This window comes from Acanthochromis polyacanthus, chromosome 12 (genome assembly GCF_021347895.1).
Source record: "Acanthochromis polyacanthus isolate Apoly-LR-REF ecotype Palm Island chromosome 12, KAUST_Apoly_ChrSc, whole genome shotgun sequence".
In the NCBI taxonomy this organism is placed as follows: Eukaryota; Metazoa; Chordata; class Actinopteri; family Pomacentridae; genus Acanthochromis; species Acanthochromis polyacanthus.
In genome coordinates this window covers 26558780-26579780 of record NC_067124.1, presented here as the reverse complement: position 1 = coordinate 26579780, position 21001 = coordinate 26558780, and the positions used below count along the sequence as shown (strand labels likewise).

Sequence of the window (21001 nt, the reverse complement as noted above, 5' to 3'; positions counted from 1 at the left end):
ACTTGTTTGACAGTGAACATGGCCTGCCTTGATTCATGTGTGTCATTGAATTCTCAATGTCCTCATTTGTGAGGTAGTTTTCTGGCAAACATTTGTCCACAGTGTTATTAATGGGTTTGTGGGGAAGCCGAGCATGAAGCATGGCGTGTGGACATTTTGTGGTGGAGTGTTGCCATTACAGCATTGGCTTCATAGAAGCAGTTTAGGTCATTGAGAATGCCTGAATGGTAATCTGAGGCCAACATTAAAGCAAACAGAAGAATTTTTGGCAAGTAAACAAATACGGTAACTCACAAGTAAACAATCGCTCTGAGATCCCATTACCCCTGTGACTGGGATCTCAAAACCTAATGGATTTCCCTCTGAAGTCACAAATTATCGCTCCTGCCAAGAGGGTTTAAAGTGTCTTAATGACATATTTGTGGTCTAGGGGAAGCAATGTTAGCACTCTAAACATTCTGTTGAGTGGTGAAATGAGTAATAAGCAGTGAATAACATCCCAAACAATGTCCTTTTCTCTGAGCGTATTTAAGCGATGACTTAAAAACCTTGTTACATGTCTGTACCTGTAAACCTTTGGGCTACCATGGTATCAAGAAATTAGACCAAAAGAGCATCAGATGCTGTAGCAGATCCGGCAGCTCAGCTTGTTGTGATCACAACCTGTTTGTTTTGTTTTTTTTTGTTTTTTTTTGGTAATTAGGCCACAAGGCCAAATGGCTGCTCGGAGTGCTTTTGTGAAGGAAGCAAGGAGGCTAAAGAAACTGTCTCTAATTATGGCTGAATAGACTTTGGTGGAAGGCTATGAAATTAAAAAATATTAACACCATACTCTTGGATAATTTAGTCTATTAATTGCAAGAGGCTGCAGTTTTGTCTCGGAGACAGATCAGTGTTTTTAGGCAGTTTTCTTTCCTGAAGCCATGTTCTTGTAAATCCCTGCCCTGTAAACCAATTTGCATGTCAGCACAAATTCTAACCTGTTTTATTCAAGCAAAGCAAATGTTTATAATTACCTTGCATTAGACACACACACACACACACACACTCATACATTTTTGAAACTTTCATGCTCTTACAAAAATGATAAAAAGCTTCTTTCCACATCAGTTATTATTTAGATCTCAATGTGTTCATTGTTTTTTGGGGGTTTATTTTCCTGTCAAATTGTGTAACTTTTGGTTGCAAAGCATTGCTTTGTTGGCTAAGTGATATTTTTATGAGTCATGATGTTGTGCTGTTTCCTTTATGCAAAGCCTGTATTATGGTAATGATATATGCTCTGCATTATTAATTTTTAGCCAGAGGCGAGCACTTGCACTGCATCAGACACTGGCAGCATGCAGCAGCACAGATGCAGAGAGGAAAATGCTTACCACACCAAAATCTGTGTTCTACCTCAGAAGCCTCTTGCAGAATTAGAGAGGAAACCTGGGGATAATAAACAGATCCCCTGCTTTATTTACAGCTCTGTTAGCATGACTTTAAACCGAAGTGAATGCAGCCTTCCTGACTGAAAGGCCAGTTCTTCAAACCTCTCTTTCCAAGTATACTTCCTCAGTTCAATACTGACTGCTGTTTAGATTGATTGAGCCCAGCGTGCGAGGTTGTCTCCCTGTGGGAATAAAATTGTGTTATTCCCTTTGACTCGGAAAGCATGCATCCACCTACTTGGCCATTTCCCTTGTTGCTGGATAAACCTTCTGGTCAATAATTGTAGTATTCATTGTGCAGATTAACAATAAAAGGCTTGATTAAAAAACAAACCATGTCATTTGAGACAATAAAGAAAAGAGAACAGAGGAAGGAGGTGTCACCTCGGCTGTTGAGCTGCACAGTAATTGGTCTTGGGGCTCTTTCACGGTCGGGGGGGAAAGAAGATTGCTTCATTAAAGTTCCTCTTCTGATAACCGCAGCAGCCACACTGATAGAAAAGAAGATCTTAACTGAATGACAGTGCTATTAGGGGGGAAAAAAAGTCCCTGCGGGGAATGAACTGGAATGGCGAATAATGCAGATAATGGCTTTATTTGTGCTTAGCGGTATTCACAAGCTCCAAAACATACTGATTCACATTCAATTACTGGTTTACTTTCCTGTTTTATTTATCAGCCCCTTGGTGCAGTTTTTGGCTCAGAAAGCTTTTAACCTGCTACCGTAAACAGCTTGCTGCGTGCCGGGCTGCTTTAGGAGCATACTGGCTTTGTGCTTTGTAGTTTAGCTCGCCCACACATAGTAACATATTTGATGATTATAATTTCATGTTTTGTTTTGTGACCTTTTATGTTATGTGAAACTAATATTTCACTCATCTGATCTTTCAAATGTAACCTGATCTTTTCAGTTTGAGATGCTCACCCCTTTCAGACTTGAAAGGTGGCTGTGTAGTTCTCATTTCAGTGAGCACGCCAGCTGTGGTTAGCTTGGAGTCATGCCGATTACGTTGGCTTCCTGTAGTGATCAGTTTTTACAGTGGTTAAAAAAATCCATAGAAACCTTTCAAACCTTTCATGGTTGCTGTACACTTCTTGGAAATGAAAAGGTGTGGGTAAGAAAAGAAACCTTTCATGCCATGTCTGCTGCACTTCACCATTCTCAGTCTATATGCTCCGGATATATAAATGCTTTCCCCCCCACAAAAATCACTAAATATAACGAAGTGCATCAGTTACAGTGATTGTTTGAGATATTTAGCAGAGCATCTGAAGTCTTTTAGGCATTCTTGTGTTTGTAAAATCAGTATCAGATACAAAAGGTGATTTTTTTTTTTCTTTTAGAAAGGGTGTGAATCTTGACAGTTTTCTGAGAAAAGAGGTGTGGAACAACTGCAATTTTTCATTGTGGCTGCCTCATAAGGACAGAAAATTCACAGATTGCTCAACATCGTATAACTGTTCACATGACTGATGACAGTTACATGGTTCTATTTATGTAACTGTAGGGACAAATAATGATTTAAGTCGCTATCCAGGATTTGATTAAAGCCTTCCAAATGTATCTCTGTGTTTTAAAATGACATTTTTTCCCTTGAAAATCATTCCTGCCTGTACATGGTCTAGATGTAACTCAACACCACTGCCTCCTTTAGAATGTGCAAATCTATAAAGTTCACACCACACACGGTCCTCAAACACACCAGCTCACCCACGATTCTGCTTAAAAACTAATAATATTCTCCAGAATGGCAAGTGTTCGCATTGGCATAATTCAGCCAGACATGTTAAAACTGGAAACAGATTCTGAGTGAAATAAAGACACTGAAAGTATCACCCTTTAAGTTGACAGGATATGTTCCTTTGCTTTGTCATGTATGAAATCTGCTAAATCTGAATCCATGTTTTAAGACTGTCATTGTTGTGCTGCAATTTCAAGGGAGAAATTCTCAGCATAGGTGTCAACTTCTTATTTCACTCATGATACATCTCTCCAGCATGTAGAAAACACCATATGGACATGTTACAAAGGTTAAAAGGGTCTTTAAAATGAAGTCTACTGTGAATTGACTGCTGCCAATGCACTACACAGTCTGGCACCGGCATAGCTACTAATCGGAGAGACCACCAAAGAAGTGGTCTTTGAAGCCTGACCAGCGAACTCTTTGGACCTGCTTTACTGACAGTGATGACAGGATCTGTGTATTGTTTGTCTGAATGACAGTTTCTCTTAGACTCCATCATCACATGCAGTCTTTATAAGCACGCCAACGGTTTGTTCCTGCTCTTTCCCTGTCGTTATGATTTTGACTCTTACATTTTTGTAATAGCAGTTGTTTGCAGTATTTTCTTTGAGATCAGAACTCAGGTTTATTCTGGGTTGACATTTCGAGTTGAATTTGGATGTCACCACAATGAAATCAGTTTGGATATCTTTAAATCATTTCCTCATAAAGAAAACTATTAAGTATTTTTCCCTACTTGAAAATTTGGACAGAGTAGATGAATTTACTTTGCCTGATGAATTCACCTGTGAGAGGCTCAAGCCTATCTCATGGCTACCTCTCTTTCATTAACTTAACTTGATCCCTGATATCTGTGGGAATTATCTCTGGGTGACAATAACCATGAGCTAGGTTAGCGATGTTGTGGAGATTAGCCCAGTTCTCATGCTGCACGATAAAGGTTATCTTTTGGCATTGACACCAATCTGCAGATTGCCCTGTCTATAAAATAAGGCTGTGTAGATGATCAAATGGGCAGGGGACTCTGGTGTCATGTACTGTGCTATATCATGGCAAGGAAAGGTCATTGAATATATATGGAAATATTACTGTTTTCTGAATAAGGAGCACAGCTTGGATGGTTTTTAGGAAGTGAGAAGGAAATGTAAAAATGACAAAGTACGCCTGTGGTTCAGTGTCCTCTATATACCATGAAGAAACTGTTTTCTTAACCTTCCTGCTCTGTAAACTGTCTCACTGAAGTCTTCAGGTTTCAAAGTTTCTAATCTTTCTTAGTCTTGTGCATGCTGATGAGGTTTTTGTTAAGGTGAAGCACTGAACAAGGTCAGACTGAGATGCAATTACTGGCTGCTCTTCAGAGGTACCACAAACGCGACTTTACGACTGAATCGTGCTGACTACACACACAGAGGAATCTGAACTGTTGTTTCTATTGAAAATAAGAAGCATCGGAGGAAAGAACAAACCTCTAAGAAAAGAGAGCAATGAGGATCTAGTTAAACACTATTTTGGTGCTCTGTTGTTGAGGAAGCAGCACAGCTGTCAAAGTGGGTTTTTACTTGACTGTAATCTCAAAGGACAGAGCAGTGGCAAGATTTTCACGGACACCCGCACACTAATGTATCCCAGACCCCTGAAACAAATGACCCAAATATTCACTGAATCAAGGCATTTGGCTGACAGTGCACTGCAGAAGTAATGTTATTTACACAGAGTTTATTGTTGTTTCAGTCTACGACAGAGCTCTTTAAATAGCACTGTTACAGTAGTTAACGGCATGCATTATCTGTCTGCATGAAGAAAAGATTGTTTTTCCCACAAAGAGAGAGAAAGACAGAAGTGACAGGTAATATTTATCTCTATTTCAGGGCCAGCTGTTGGATTATTGCGGGTTTGTTCTTTGTAGCACCTTTACTGACTTCACATTGATCCTGATTTTGTGAAGCACCGGCCGAGCATGATGAGACAGAACCTCAGCATAAGAAAATATGAGCCTGTTGGTTTAAAGTTGCACTTGCAGAGGTGAAATTTACATAACGCCTTAATTACCCACTAATTACTGTGAATTCCATGTGTCGGCTGGAGAGCGTAATATTTTGCACAGCTATTAGCCAGGGTCAAGAAATCAGAAGACCTTTAATTCCTGACATTATCGCACATTAATTACAGCTCGGTGAATAGAATCTCATACAAACACTTGAAGCTATAAATCTGCAGATGAGTTGACATGACTCAACTCGAGCTTCTTGCCACACTGCTCACCTCTCCCAAACTAAAAGCCGAGTGAGAGACTGTCAGATCCTGAATGAGCTGGCCCTCAACCAGCTGCAACAAAGCACCCCAGAAACAGCCGAATCGGTGGGGGGAGGAGGTCTCCAAGCAACAGCCAGCGGTGGCATGCACATTCAGCTATTGACTTAGCCTTTATCCACAGCCCTTGTGCGGTTGTCAGATCCCCTACAGCAATCTCGCTGCTGAGTGAGGGCCTCTGCCGTGGCTGCTCATCTCTATCTTTCCATCATGTCTAAGTTATTATTGCTGCTACAAACTCATCAGCCTCAGAAGAAGTGAGCATCTGCTTCTATTGCTGATGCTTGGAATGGAATAGTCTGATTTTTCTTTCCCCATGGTGTCAGGGAAGCTTTTGAGTAGCGTAGCAGTAATGGCAGTGTTACCTTGAGGTGTGTGTAGCACAGAAATGTAAGCCTAAGTTTCACAGAGGGAATATTGCCTTGAGCAAGTAAAATAAGCTGTCTTTGGTGTTCTTTCAGCAGCAGAAATGTGTAAACAAAGCAATGTAGTGCTGGAGAGTGGTCCAGTTCATTCATCAGCTACATTTACCAGGATCCACAGCCCTTATTGATCTGTCAAAGTGGATAATTAAAAGCAAAAAGGGCTTGTAATCAAAAGCCACATAGACTCACAAGTAAAGGTGAATGTGTGTGCGAAATAAATAGTTTGTAGAGTGTGTCATCTGGCTCCATCTGAAGGTTCTAAACAGCTGTACTCAAAGATGGGGTGAAAAGCCTGATTATAGTTCAGATAAAGGCAGGGACAGACATAACAACTGCTGAGCCAATTATGAATAATATTTGGGTGTGATCACTTGAACCAAGTTGAATAATGGCTCTTCTAGTTGAGATCAGTTAGTGTTGACATTCAGCTGATAAGATCATTTAATAGTGTGTGAGTGCATGATGTCATTCTAATCTAGTCTGTAGATCCAGTTACTGCTGGGAGATTTGTCTTTAACGTGTTTGATATTTGTCTTTTAAAGGCATACCAGTAAATTAACAGCTTTACCTTACATGCTTCTCCATCAGACACAGTGCATGTGGGACAAACCAGTTCTTAACTGGGGCTTGTCTGGTCTTTGTAGGTGTCAGTCAGTCCTCAGATACATTTTTGTGCAGTCTCACCTCAAAAGCCTTCGTAATGTTGCACTTGTAATGTGAGTAATGTGTGTTAAGTTTAACCCCAGCTTACTTTCTCACTCCCACACATCTGGCCAATCACTGCCTGTAGAGAGTGTGCTGACACCCTGAAGCAGAGCTTTGTAGTTGTTGTTGCCCTTGTGCATGGCGGCATGTGCCAAAAATGGTGTTTCTGCTGGCGCACGGCACACTGTGCACTTTAGTGTCATTTCGACCGCTCGTGTACTTCCCAAGTTTTTATCCTGGTGTGCACAGCTCTGCACATATGCAAAGTACGTAAGCTGGAGGCACTACTAACCATCAGTGAGGAAGCAGAGGGATTCCCAGATGGCACAGAACCCATGGAGGGAGATTGCAGCAACAATTGGAAAAGATAAGACATTTAGCAGAAAACTGTGGATCCTGTTTGACTGACATCCTTCCTGTACATTACCTCTTCTATTTCTGTTCCAGCTGTGCAGATTGTATTTTCATCGGCACGGACACATATCATTCAGGAGACTGCAGAAAGTCAAGTGTGCCTCAAGCGAGAATATTAAAGGTTGTAGTGCTCTGTTGATGTCACAGTTTCTGTGTGCAATGATCAATGCCTCCAGCGTAGTGATGGCTAAAGGCTGCCTTTTCTTTGAGACTGGAACAGCCCTGCATTAAAATGGCACAAGAGGCTGTGTGGGTGGGGGTCTGTCGCTTACGTTGCCTGTAAGACATTAAATACAGTCCTGGATGTCCAGCTTCTGTAACTGATATGTGTATTTGAAGGCTTTCCAGAAGCCAGAACACTTCATAGCAGTTTCTAATACTCAGAAACAGGATTTTGCCACTCATGACGGTAACCACTTTATCTTTCATCAAACACCTATTCAGTTCGTGTCAAATCACGGTGGGAACACTGAATTTGTCTGCTCTGATTTAACTTCAATTAAATAGCACAGTAGAAAAGCGTAGGGACAGCTAAATATGGGCTTCTGCTCATTATGTGGTTTGCCCTCACTTTATATTGTTATGACAAGCACAAGCTGCTGCCTATCAGGTATCAACATCTGTCTCTGTACGCCTATAAATCTTTCTATTTTGAGGCCATTTCCTTTAGTTGCTTGGTTAGATGTTGCTCTGTGTCCAAACAAAATGCAACACAGTTTGTTTGGAGGAGAAACAAAGCCTGCAATTTGGAGGTCATTTGGTTCCTTTTGAAAATGTTCAGGTTGCACTGTTGGTGCCTGCCAAAACAAATGACGCCGGTGTTAATGTTCCATAATAAGTATTAATTTTACTGAGATAATTTACCATCCCATCAGAGACCAGCACAGTACCCGCTCATCCTTTTGTTATTTTATTTTTATTATTCCAAAAACAATCCAAGATTTTCTGTGTGCCTGTAACAACAGACTGGAGAATTTCTTATCAACACTGTATTCTGATGTAATTCCCCAAAGAGCAAGTAATCATAATTAGCTAATTAAAGAAGGCTTAAGAGTGAGGCAGTGTGAAAGAGTGGCAAAGTAGCTTAGTGGAAATTTGTGTGTGTTGATACTGAAGGAGGAAGGAAATGTCTTATGTCTAATTTCTATTTGTGGAGAATGATCTATTGTCGAGGGCATGCTCAGATGAAGCTTTTAACAGTTTGCCGTTTGAGGCTATTACACAGTCGCTACCAGGAAATGTCTGTCTGGCATTGTTGGTTAAAATAAAAGTGAGCAGTGATATTACAGCCCTGAGTGAGAGAGAACGCCATGTGTCTGCAGTTCACATTTGTAAGCACATCTGCCAGCAGCTAAGGGTTGGCGTTAAACACCATCCCTGGTAATTACATGAAATCGGAGGGATTGTTCATTGTCCCAGGCTTTGTGATCTGGACATTGTCCCGGTCTCTTCCTGGCTCTGTGCCAGATCAGGGTCTTACCACAAACAACAGTGGGGGAGGGAGCCCTTAATATGGAAATGGCATTAATTACTGGGCCTATACAACAGATGTGACCTTCAGCCTCCACTCAGCAGAAATACTCATCTCATGAAGAAAAAACTGGCTGCAATATTAAATCATTTTGCACGGCTCAGCCTATAAATACTTTCTTTTCTTACAGTAGCTCTTTTCTTTTTATGCAAAAGACTGTTTGCATTTTTGGTTTTACTGAACACTCAGATACTTATTTATACAGTAACATTAGTGTGTGTCAGTATGTCAGAAATGCTTCAGTTCTTCAACTCCCAATAGGGGAGAATCCAATCTTCTTATCAAAATTTTGAAAGATGATGTTAATCCTACTAAAATAGCCTTGAACTAAAAACTCTCAAACCTCCACGGCTTCAGCATTCCCCAAATCTCCATCATTAACTTGTCACAAGCCAGCATTTACCGCCTCAGCTGCTCTTTCCCCCAAATCTCTGTCAGCCCGCTGGCAGTTTGAACACCAGGATGTCGATTACAATGCGCTGTGCTGATTAACATATTAACCAGTCTTTTGTTTCAATTTTCCAGCGCCGGCCCCAAAGGAGACAATATCTACGAGTGGAGGTCAACCATCCTTGGGCCTCCAGGCTCCGTGTACGAGGGAGGGGTCTTCTTCCTGGACATTGCCTTCACGCCAGACTACCCCTTCAAACCCCCCAAGGTCAGCAGCCTGGAGACATAACTGTTAAAATATTTGGATGTTTGAGTAAGCAAACCACATATCAACTTCACACTGCAATACACAGGCTGTGAAAGGAGTGGAAGTGAGGAGAAGACATCTGACTCATTTCTTGATCTGGAAAAGTTGGGAGGCTGAGTTACTCTGGAGCTAAGATTGGACTATAGTGGTGCACACAGCATGACCACACATTTCCTTTCATTATAGACACACAGTCCTGTAATATTTTATTTTTGTGCCGAATAGTTTGCAGTTACTCATGGCCACGTGGATTGTCATGACCACCAGAAACAAAACAGCATCTAAACAATGAGATGAAAGGTGCTAAACCACTTTTCTCTGTGGGGTTTTCATTGTACAAACCACCATTCACATTACTTTGTCATTTCCTGTTCTTCCATTATGGCCACAAAAATTTAGATACCCTTTAAATCTGATTTGCGCTTATGTTTAGTATCAATAGCTATTGAACAAGAATAGTGGATAGTACAAAGATGCACTCTTTGCTAAAGTGTGTAGCCTTGTCTGCTTTCCCACCGCAGCAACTAAATAGTTTGTCAGGACTAATTACCATTAACTTACATTATATGGTGCTCAGTTTTTGGCAGGGCCAAGGTTTTCCCAATGTCCCTGACAGCTGGTTGACAATTTGCAAACTGGAAGTTTTAACACACTTAGTTTATCTCCAATTATATTTTGAACACACGTAAAAATATAAAACAGAACCTAACAAAAAAAACTACACTTCCTTTGATTTTTCAGTTTTTCATTAGAATTGGTTCATAAATATGATAAGTACATGCAAGTCTCTCGGATAGAGTTTCTCCTGTGCAGAAGATTTTTTTTATGCCCCCCTAAGTGTGGTGAACTTCTATGAGTTGAAATTCAAATCAGTCTTGATTAAGCATTTGGTATGTGAAAATGAGATATTTACAAAAATAAACCCAAAGAAATGTTGTTAAATTGTTTGCTGCAAATGTATTCTGTTTATAATTGCTTCAGACAAAGTAAACATGGAAGTCTTTCCATTTAAGGAGCTGTAACATGCAAATGTTTGGCAGTATTGCATGTGAAATGAAGTAGACCATTAAATGATTCTCAGACTAGTTGATTTGTAGCTAATGTTCAGTGGAAGCTCATTTTGCCTTCAACTGGTGTGACAAGGAATAAGATAACACTTTATTACTCCCCATGTCAAGGGAAATTTCCCATGTTACAGCAGCAATATACAGTAAAGATAATAATTATAATTACAGTAATATACGGTATACAAGAATGAAGAATGGAAAGTGAATAGAGTATCACTACACTATAAATAAATGAGATAAAAAAAAGTAGAGGAAAAGCAATTTGTACATCCATGGTTGAACTGTACAAATGCGGTACACCTACTTGAAGAAGAAACTAAAAAAGGGAAGAAGAACTACAAGAAATATCTAAAAACACCTAAACTTATCAGGAGCTGCTGTAACTAGCTGCTGCTCTCATGGCGCTATTTTGATGAGATGATATGCAGCGCCGTGGATTGAGCAAAGTTAAAGGGAATTCCAACAAAATAGCCTGTAATAATTAATAACATTAACTGATTATTATTCTTTAATTTTTAAATCATACTGTTTCCTTGTGGTTCTATGACCCAGTCCATGTCTGTGGCACAAAGGGATAAGGATGGATCAATAAATGGACGGGTACATGTGACTGTGTACATTGATGACGGTGTTGTGTGGGAAAATAAAGAATCAGTTGGAGAAAGTGATGATAGTAGAGCGCTTAAAATTACATTGATGTCTGCTACAGAAACTTTTCTGCAGTTGTCTGACTCAGCTGCTTTACAGCTTGGTTTGCACTTTTCTGTGCTGTTGTTCTACTATGAGAAATGTTACGAGTTGAGGTGAAAGTCTGGGTTGTGCTAAATCCTGACCTGTTCATGGCTCATCTAGCGAAGGACACCTTTTCTTGTTTTATGTGGTGTTGTCTGCAGAGGACTTTAGTGATGCTGAGTGGATGTCGTTACTGAACACGCAGACTGTCAGGGACAATCTCCTGTTAGTTTGCAGTGTACTCGATTTACCCTTACACTTGGCCTTCATTTCCTCTCCTCCGTTTCTCTCTCTCTTTCTCTCTCTCTGTTATGCACACCCCTCCCCGTGCTTGCTTTCCCTCTCCTCTCCTCTTTCTCGTTCTTTGTGCTGTGTAACCACCAGCTCTGTGTTTGACAGCAGACTCAAACAAATCCACAGGCTCCGGCCCAGCTTTCTGTAGCTAGCGGGGCTCGAGTGTTTCCGCCCCCTTCAATACCTCCTACCCCTCCAACACACTGTGATCTGCAGCCAAACCCCCCTGCACACACACACTCACACACACCAAACCCTTCGGCCTGTAGCTGCCATACAGTCCTTCACTATAGAAATGCTCCAGTGAAGCTCAGTTGCTGAATGCCCTCAGATCTAAGGCCTGGGAATTCTGGATCCACAATCTGACCCTTGCTTGCAACAACATTCTGTAAGCGAAATAAGAGTCCTATCACTCGGTCTGACAAGTTCACCAGGTGGATGCATTTTTGCCTCTGAACCAGAGGAGGAGCACTGTTTCTGTAGAGGCGGTGGAGGTGGAGGGGTTGGTTATTTATAACGTCCCGCCTTGTGTGATTTTTGAGAATGCCAAGGCTCGTTAGAGATTTCCTCTGGAGGGTCAGGGTCAGGATGGCCAGATGTTGGTGATTGGAGCAGCAGGGCAAACAGAGGTGTCAAGTGTCAGGACCAAACAGATGTGAAGCTCAAATTGAAGCCGAGACATCAGACCTAAACCAGTGGTAGGAAGCTGTTAGCTAGTAGAATGCTTCGAAGAGGAATATGTTATGTTACGTGTTATAGATCACAGTTGGAGAATGTGTGGTTGGGGAAGACTGTTTCCTGTGAAAATGAAAGCAAGTAATTGACACTTGGGTGAAGAAGTCCAATATTCAAAGTGACAACAAAACTGTTATTGTTGTGGTGCTTTGATTTTACACCATGCTGCCCTCTGTTGGTCAGCCTGATTCAGTAAAACATCATAAGAATTATCATGTAAAATCTCTGAGTAAACGCTAAATATACAAGCTGGTTTAAATTCATCAAAAATATGTGAAAATATAGCCTTTTTAATGGTATTCATTGCAGTGAAACTACGTCTATTAAATATACTGTGTATTTGTGGCTACATGCACAGCCAGCAGCAGTGACAAATGGTTTAAAATGGCCCTCAGTGGAGCAATCAGGCACAGCCATTATACTGGTACTGATGCTGATACATCAGTGTTAATGTGAATAAAGGAGAAACAGGAGGTGGAAAACCACAGCAGCTTTTACAATCCCCTTTATCTCACCTATTATTACTTCCAATTATAACAAGATTCTCAAAGTGGCAGTCTGCACAGCAAATTATTGTTCTGTAAGGATTTAACTCATCTCCTTGAGACAATCACAATTCCATTTTTAGTTTTTATTTTTAGCTCCTCTACTGTTAACATGCTGTAAGCTGAGGTTTTAGGAGATTGTTCATTATCCTCTTTTTAACTCTTTAGTCCTTCAGTAGGTTGATGCTTTCTGTGATTGTACAAGTGTAACAAGAATATTACTGTTCATCCATAAAGCAGAGACTCTGTTGGAAGTTGTGGAATAAATTTAAGCTAATTTTCTGCATTGTGTCTTGGGATTTGCTCAAAAACACAAGAAAACAAATTGTTTTAGAAGTTGATTTGTGTGATTTCTAAAAGCAGGTTATGCTTGCAGAACCGAAAGATGCATCATCATTGACTCTTAGAGATTACAACTAGTAATGAATGTTGTCTTAGACAGCAGCCCAAGTATAAACCTCAGGAACAAATAAGTTATGGAATTTTATGTATAATTTCCCAGCTTCATGAGATCCCTATGGAAAACTTCAGGAGCCATCTCTCATCTCAAAAATACAACACATCAAAGAATCCAGTGGAGCGGCTCAGTGGCTTTTGATGAGGGGTGCTGTTAGCTGAGATCAGCATAAGCATAACGATTCCCTGGTTAATTTCAATAAAAAGTAGAATTTATTTAGGGATGCAATGTAAGACATGATTTTTATTTTTTTACTTATCGATTAGCCTCCTGATTATTTTCATATGATTTGTGATTTGTGCGATTTCTAAAAGCAGGCTATGCTTGCAGGACAGGAAGGTGTTTACACTGTTACAATGAAATAAAAGAGTATTTAAAATGCAGCAGTGTATTTTAACACGGCTGTTTTTTACATGAAAACAAAAAATGCGGATGATTAAACAGACAGCTTTGCTTTTAACGATGGCTCTTTGTGTCTTTGAGCTGAGGGAAAAGAAACAAGAAAATGGGAAGTTGATTTATAAAAAATCTCCAAATGTTGGATCTCGTAACAAATTTTTTATCAGCGCAACCAGGTCTCCACTCTGTCCATTAAATATAAAGCTGGAGACAGTAAGCTGAGCACAGAGACTAAATAGTGTAAGCACGGCCCAACAGCTTGCGTGGTTCTGTCCAAAGTGATAAAGTCTACCCACCAGAACCTCTAAAGGCCACTAATTAGTACGTTATAGCTCTCTTTTTCTAGTCCCTACAAACACTGAGGTTTAAAAATGACTTTTTTTTGTCTTTATTGTTGTTATAAATGTGTAATCCACTAGTTAGCATCTGCTTGGTGATGACAAGACACCAGGAAGCTCTTTTCAGCTTCAGTGTATTTATTTGAAAAAGGACAATGTGCAATAATCAACATTCAAATAAATGTAAATTTACCCTAATTAGCCAGAAGGTCCATTTTCATCAGGGATCTCTTTGCCAGATGTTGTTTGGCATCCAAAATGTATAATTATAGCACAGTATGTGCAATAGTTAGTTATACATTCAAATAAAAGCTTGTAGAGTTTTGTTAAATACTGCATAATATACTCAGATATGTAGATGTATTAATGATTGTAATCTGGCTACAATTTGAAGAAGTTAATTTAAAACACTTTAGAGTTACATGAAAAGAAGCTCAAATGTCAAAATACTTCAAATATTTCTTTCTTCAAATTTTATTTCTGTTGTTTTTTGGTTGTGTTTAAGCATTTATAGACCTGTAAATATTTGTTAATTATTTATCCCGTACAGTATTCTCTTTCTTTGGAATTGGTTCCAGATAAATGTTGAGTAGGCAACACTTGAGAATATTCTGCTTTCAAACACCTACATTTCTAAACTGCAGTGTTTCTGTGCCTTCAGGTAACCTTTCGCACAAGGATCTATCACTGCAACATCAACAGTCAGGGGGTGATCTGTCTGGACATCCTGAAGGACAACTGGAGCCCCGCCCTCACCATCTCCAAGGTGCTGCTGTCCATCTGCTCCCTGCTCACAGACTGTAACCCAGGTAGGACACAGCATCGTAATGCATGCAGTTTGTTTAATACTGTTTATTATTAGTGTGAAGTAGATGGGGGCTGGAGGGCCTGAGTAGGAAGCAAGAGAGGTAAGTATTTCTGTGTAGCAGATCGATTTGATTCTTCTCTGCTTTGAATGTAATGTTTATTTTTACTTGAAAGCTCCATTTCAAGCTGAGACAGTCAGCATTGTGTTTGAAGACTATTAATGGTATATTAAGTAAGCCACGACCAATTCAAACACTCAGCGTTTCCCGAGACTGTCTAAGGCCCCGTTCACACGAAGACGAAACGCTGAACAGTTTCAAAAATGATTGCCGTAAAGACGAAGGCGTCTCAGAAAATGTGTGTGTCTACACGAATGCACTCGATGCGCATGGAAACGCTGTAAAACACATGCCAGACCTCTCGGGGCGCTGTAACGATATGACGGAAACGTGCAAACAGAAGAAAAAAACTGTGGGCATCCACACTTGCGGCAAAAGTTGTAAACAGAGAGCTTCATCAGCACATTTGCTACACTGTACGCCGCCATTGTTGTTGTCGTGGCCGCGTGTGGCGCATGCGTGTCAATGAGGTTATGAAACTGCGCATGTGTGTCAATGAAGATACGAAACTATGACTCAAGCGTTTCTGAAAAGCAGCGGATCGCCCGTACACACGGAGCTGCGTAAACGGCGTTTCAAAATCTTTCCAGTCTGGAACCCGTTTTCAAAAATGATCGTTCACAGACCCCCAAAACGCCGTCTTCATGTGGATGATACGCAGATTTGGCAAGAAACTTATGCGTTTAGACCTCGTTTGTCTTCGTGTGGACGGGGCTTAACAGATCTTTGGCACAGCCTCTGGCCAAAAGTTGGAAATAACTAAACCACATATTCACAGGCAAAGAGAGCAAGTGACCCCCAGTGTTTAATAAAAACAAATATTATCACAGAAGGCACTGTAAGAAAATAACAGATTTGTCATTTGTTTTTTGGCATGACAACAAAATGTTGTCTTGTCATTGCTGCTCACTCTGTTAAAGCACCATCTTCCACTGTTAAGCAGCTGAAAGTGTGAACAGATGGGAGGGGAATTAGTGCAGGCAAGAAAACTCAGGACCTTGTGAGGAAAATGGGTATTTTTGTGCTGTCTAACGTGCAGTAAGTTAGTGCTTGTACTAGAAGTCGCTTTTTACAGGGACCAGACTTGATGGGTTTATATTAGTTTTACATGTTTCTTTAGCTCGTTTGCCTCAGTCTCTATTCAGTCCCTCTTGCTCCTCTTCACATTTACCATATTTAACTGGTTTGTGAGTTGAATTTGAGACAATATAATCAGGTCTGCTGAAGGTGCGCATAATAAAATGAAAGCTCCATCTGTCCCCCAGAAAACACGTCTTACAGTCTGGACTGGTAGATGAAACTGAATAGCATTTATGTTGAATGAATGAATATTTTATTTTCATATCATTTACATCGCCTCTCGCTTTTGTGACTTTTTAAACTCATTAACTAACAACAAACCAAACATTCCAGCATGTCAACCACCATCATCTACAGACTGCATCCTCCACACATAAAAATAACCCAAGACATCAGTCAAACATAAAAAACACACCTCCTATAAATAATGCTCTGTAAACAAATATACAGGCACACAGCCCCTTATAGCGGGATAGAAAACACAAATCCAGACAAGACAAATACTCCCATCTGCACCCATTAATACCATTAGCACTCATACCAGCATTTTATATTTGATCCAATACATATCTAACAGTCAACGGTCAGTACTCAGTAGAGTCACTTCTTCTCTCACATGTTCCTTTTTCTTAATTTGGTCTGAGTAGTGTGAACATTTTACATATGTATACATTGCCTGAATTTGAACATGAAAACTATACTTTCAAATACCAAATTTACTCTGAGCTCGATGTGAAAGCTAATTTTATTGTTGTTGTTGTTGTTGTTTATGTATTCTCATTATCTGATGAATTTTCACATTGATCTGATCTGGATATCTGCATTAGTTCAACAGGCTTTGTGGACTTTATTGATCGATATTTCTACTTGCTCACTGAATTTGTATCCACAGAATAGCGTCATGCTGTGCAGATTGTATTTACACCTGAGTGAGCTCAGATCTCCAGTCTGACAACGTTCCAGTCATAATGTTTTCCCTTAAACCCGCAGTAATATGCACACATCCTCTCTTAGATAAAACATCCAGTTACAGAACAACAAGTTAATGCTAAGTGTAAGTTCAGTCTGTATCTGTGTAAGACTGGCTCATCCTGTTCATCTCTAAATGTAATATGACCAGTGTCATTCATTGCTCTTAACTGAAGATAGGAAATCATTGATTAGTGCTCAAAGTATTAGCAGTAGCTAGCAGATCTACCCTAATTTTAGAGATGTATCACGCTCGGCTGTGGCATTACTCCCATTAACCTGAGACACCAACTCCCTCTGCCCCGACTAATTCATTTGCATAATGAGATCCAATCACAGTGCAGCAGAATGGAGACGGTGACAAAGCTTATTATTACTGAGAAGGCTGTAATGCAAAGGCGCACGGATCAGATGTCATTCAGATAATCTAACTAGATACATGTTAAAAGGTGTAAATGGGGCCTTTATGAGATGATCTGTGATTCAAATGTGAACATGAATGTCACAACACGCAATATTCCACTCTCACATCATGTTAAAAATGACAGAATGATCTTTAAATTCATTTTTAAAGACCTAAATAGCAGAACAATAGCCTGAGCTTGTTGAAGAGGAAGACATTTTAACACCTACCACTGCAGTGGTGGAACTATTTTGAGGTATTTATACTTAACTTCCATTTTATACCACTTCTATTTCAATACATTTCAGAGTAATATTGCACTCAAGTTATTGTCAGATGAATATTACAGGAAGATTTACTAAATCACTAGAAATAAGATTGAGTAGGGACTCATTGTCACAGATGCGAGTAGTTAACAGTCTCAATAAAAAGTGAATTCCAGTCTAATCGTCACATGGGGTTTCATTTAAATAATTTTTCTAAATGAAAGATCAGAGAAAAGGCCAGAAAAATGAACATAGCTTTGAGATGGCTGATGTAGATGTTTGTTTTCCCTGCTTCCTCTCCCATTAATCATCTCTTAACCCTACACATTTATCTGGTGACCCTTTAGATGGGCTGAACCACTGGAATAAACTTCCTTCTTCACCACTGCTCAGATGTACAGACATTTGTTCACCCTCTGCCTGAGAAGATGCAAATGTTTTGGGTCTCTGCTGTTGCTGTTTGTGGTTCCTGCCCAGTTGAGTGATTCTGCTGCTCTGTGATTTACACGTTCTTTGTGTCTGTCTGTCTTTGTTTGTTTCAGCCGACCCTCTGGTGGGAAGCATCGCTACACAGTACCTGACCAACAGAACAGAGCATGACAGAATAGCCAAACAATGGACGAAGAGATACGCCACATAGACTCCCTGCTGTGGACCACCCCCTCCTTTACCTCCCTCACCCGTCACTGAACCTCTCTCTACCTCTCTCACCCTTAGTCTGTCAAAGCACACTCACTAAGTGCAACGGTAAACCTGCCCTCCTGTCGTCCTCCTCTTCCTCCTCCCATTTTATCTACCTTTTCTGTGTAAAAACAAACAAAAAAAATCAAACTAAACAAAAAAAACATGTCCTTTGTTCCTTGTTGACTTGAAAGCTTCTTTTTTATACAAAGAGTAGATTGGGATTTTTATTTTCCAATATCTGAATGTTGGAAGTATTGTATTGGAGAAAAAACAGAATATTATAATTATCATACGCATTGTCCTCCAGCTATACAGTATGTATTCTCATTTTCTTAGTGGCACCTGGAACAAACATGCAGAATATGCTTTTTACTTTGTTTTCCTTGTTTTATTTTTTTGTTTATTTTTTTTTTTGTAATTGTCATCAGTATGTTATCTGCATGGAACAGGAAGATTTGCGTAAATGGATTCTTCATGCTTTTTAACTTCCTCTGATTTTGTTTGTACTGTATGTATTTTTTCAAAGGCTTTTGAGGCAGACCACAAAAGTATAGGTCTGCCTGTGAAAGAGGCAGGACTTGTATATTTACTGGCTACCCGCCACCTCTGCAATTGCAGAGTGGTTTGTTGTGCACTTGTATTACTGAAGCACCCAATAAAACACACTGTGGTTGGCTTGTGAGAAAACGCTCTGCTCTGTCTGCGACTTGTTTAACTGCAGCCTCTACATCCTTAAATATTTACTCTGTCAGTAATCTTCCATTCATTCAGTCGCTCACAGCTGGCCTGCTCATGTCTCGCACACATCCAAACACACAAGCCTGATGATAAAACAGTCGGAAGCATCAGCTTTAAAATACTTCTTATCAGTCACTGTATCTGCTTCAGCTGGGTGTGGTACCATATCTTCAAGCTTTTATTACCTGCATCAAAGACGTGAGTTGTTGTTTTTTTTTATTTTTATGTTACTCCCAAAGTCCGCAGGATATCAAAGAAACTCATCAATGGATCTCAATAGGAGTTTGTGGATAGACGGACCTTTTATAAGAAGTGATTTTGTTGTGGCAGTGATCCAGATGTGAGATGTTATCTGTTAGTAGGGAGCTGTATAACAGTTCTGAGGTCATGTTTGTGGAATCATGAGGTTAAATGAGGAAGTATGAATAATATTTCTTTAGACGAAAAGTAACACGTGGAAGAATTCTTGATTGTATGTTTTTTTTATGGCTTGGTGCCATTCCAGTCAACAGATGTCAATAGAAGGCTACACGTAGTATTTTTACTAGAGTTGCATCTCGTAACTACTGTCGACATCACATAAAGTACTTTGACTAAACTATTTTTAGTATCTTAACATGGCTTGCGAGCTAGTTAGTAAGAGAGCGTTTGGGATTTGAATGAAGGAGTGATAACTGAGGTTTCCTCTGACAACATGGGACAAACTAATGCTTAGCTACAGTTTTGTTGCATTACTTCCTCACAGAAAGCCATTTGTGGGTTGTACTGGGAATTTATAGTTGTGCTTTTTTTGTAGTAAATAGTTGAGCGGCCCATGTTCCAGACTGCAGCAGTAAATTTATGCCCAGTTGCAGAATTTATTACAGAAATTGAAAACTGCATCTCGTAACTCAAGATTTCACAAAAAATGTCTAAGAGGATGAAATGATGATATGATGACATGTCATAAATCTAAAATGTCTGCAAAAATGACTTTTCATTATTCACCACCATCCAGTAACTCCGAAACAGAAGGAGAGATGTGTGTAAACTGCCACTTGAATGGCTGGTGGCAGCACACAACCATGAGGTTGTAATTCTGGTTTATGCCGTGCTTTCAGTACGTTTCAATGCATTGCATTGTCAGCTTGAAATGCCACCACTTTAGTCCATAATAAAATATACCAAGAACACTGGGCTGAATTGCAATGAAAATTTGTACGTTCCCCTGGTTTTTCCTGGATCAGAATGAGCCTTTAGGGGATGACTACACATGACCGAGTTTTTTCCTCTCTGGCTTTTTGATAAACAAAAATGTCCATTATAGGAGAGTACAATGTAAAACCAGGCTCCCATGTGATAAATCTTACGAACTTTGTTGGTCCCCAGATTTTTCCTGTAGTACCATGAGCACCAGGGACTCATAACATTCATATATCAATTAAAATATTCACCATCTACTGGACAGTTCGGTAAAGATTCTTGGCATCCAGATGATAAAACCTAATGACTTTTACATCATCATAAGGTTGGATTTGTGGTTTAAAGTAAAAAGTTTTGTCGGCGCTTGGAAAACTAATGCCATTTCCATGAGCATCAAGCTGTTTAGTGCTTATTAGTAACTGTTATGTTGGTATTATGAACATGGCAAGACCCTACCAGCTAAAAAAAAAAATAGAAAATATTATAACTGCATAATTATTTTACCATTAACTTTTAGCTGAAAGCACTGCTGTGCCCAAGTTAGGCCTCAAAAACTAAACTTTTACTGCACACATCACTTGATCTCCTGATGTTTCTCTGCCCTGATGGACAGCTGTGCAAAAAGTATAAAAAACACTATCCCATTTCAATAGCAATACCAGTTTATGGTAGTTTCCTGACAGTTTGTGTACACGTTGCCATATAGCAGTAAAATCTTTCCTGAAACTCTTCCTCTGCTTCTTGATAGGATCCAGTATGCTTTATGGGGATAATAGAAATGATATAAAAATGGCTGGGCTTTGATGCTGAAAAATTTGGGGTTCAAAACAGAAAGAATGTCCCTAATGGAGAAAAAAAGAAAAGCATTTGTAGTCGTTCACTGAACACAATATGTTTTGGCAGTGTGCCATTTTGATGTCATAAAA

General features: G+C 39.8%; 1 protein-coding gene across 1 annotated transcript in view; it reads left to right on the top strand.

Annotated features, from left to right (window-relative positions):
* Positions 1–18842, top strand: part of ube2e2 (ubiquitin-conjugating enzyme E2E 2) — a 29239-nt gene extending 10397 nt beyond the window's left edge. Inside the window, exons 4-6 of the mRNA XM_051957192.1 lie at positions 9089–9221; positions 14489–14636; positions 18014–18842. Of these exons, the coding sequence (XP_051813152.1) occupies positions 9089–9221; positions 14489–14636; positions 18014–18111 (379 nt within the window). The 3' untranslated portion in view covers positions 18112–18842. The remainder of the gene's footprint in view (positions 1–9088; positions 9222–14488; positions 14637–18013) is intronic.
* The last annotated feature ends 2159 nt before the right edge of the window (positions 18843–21001 follow it).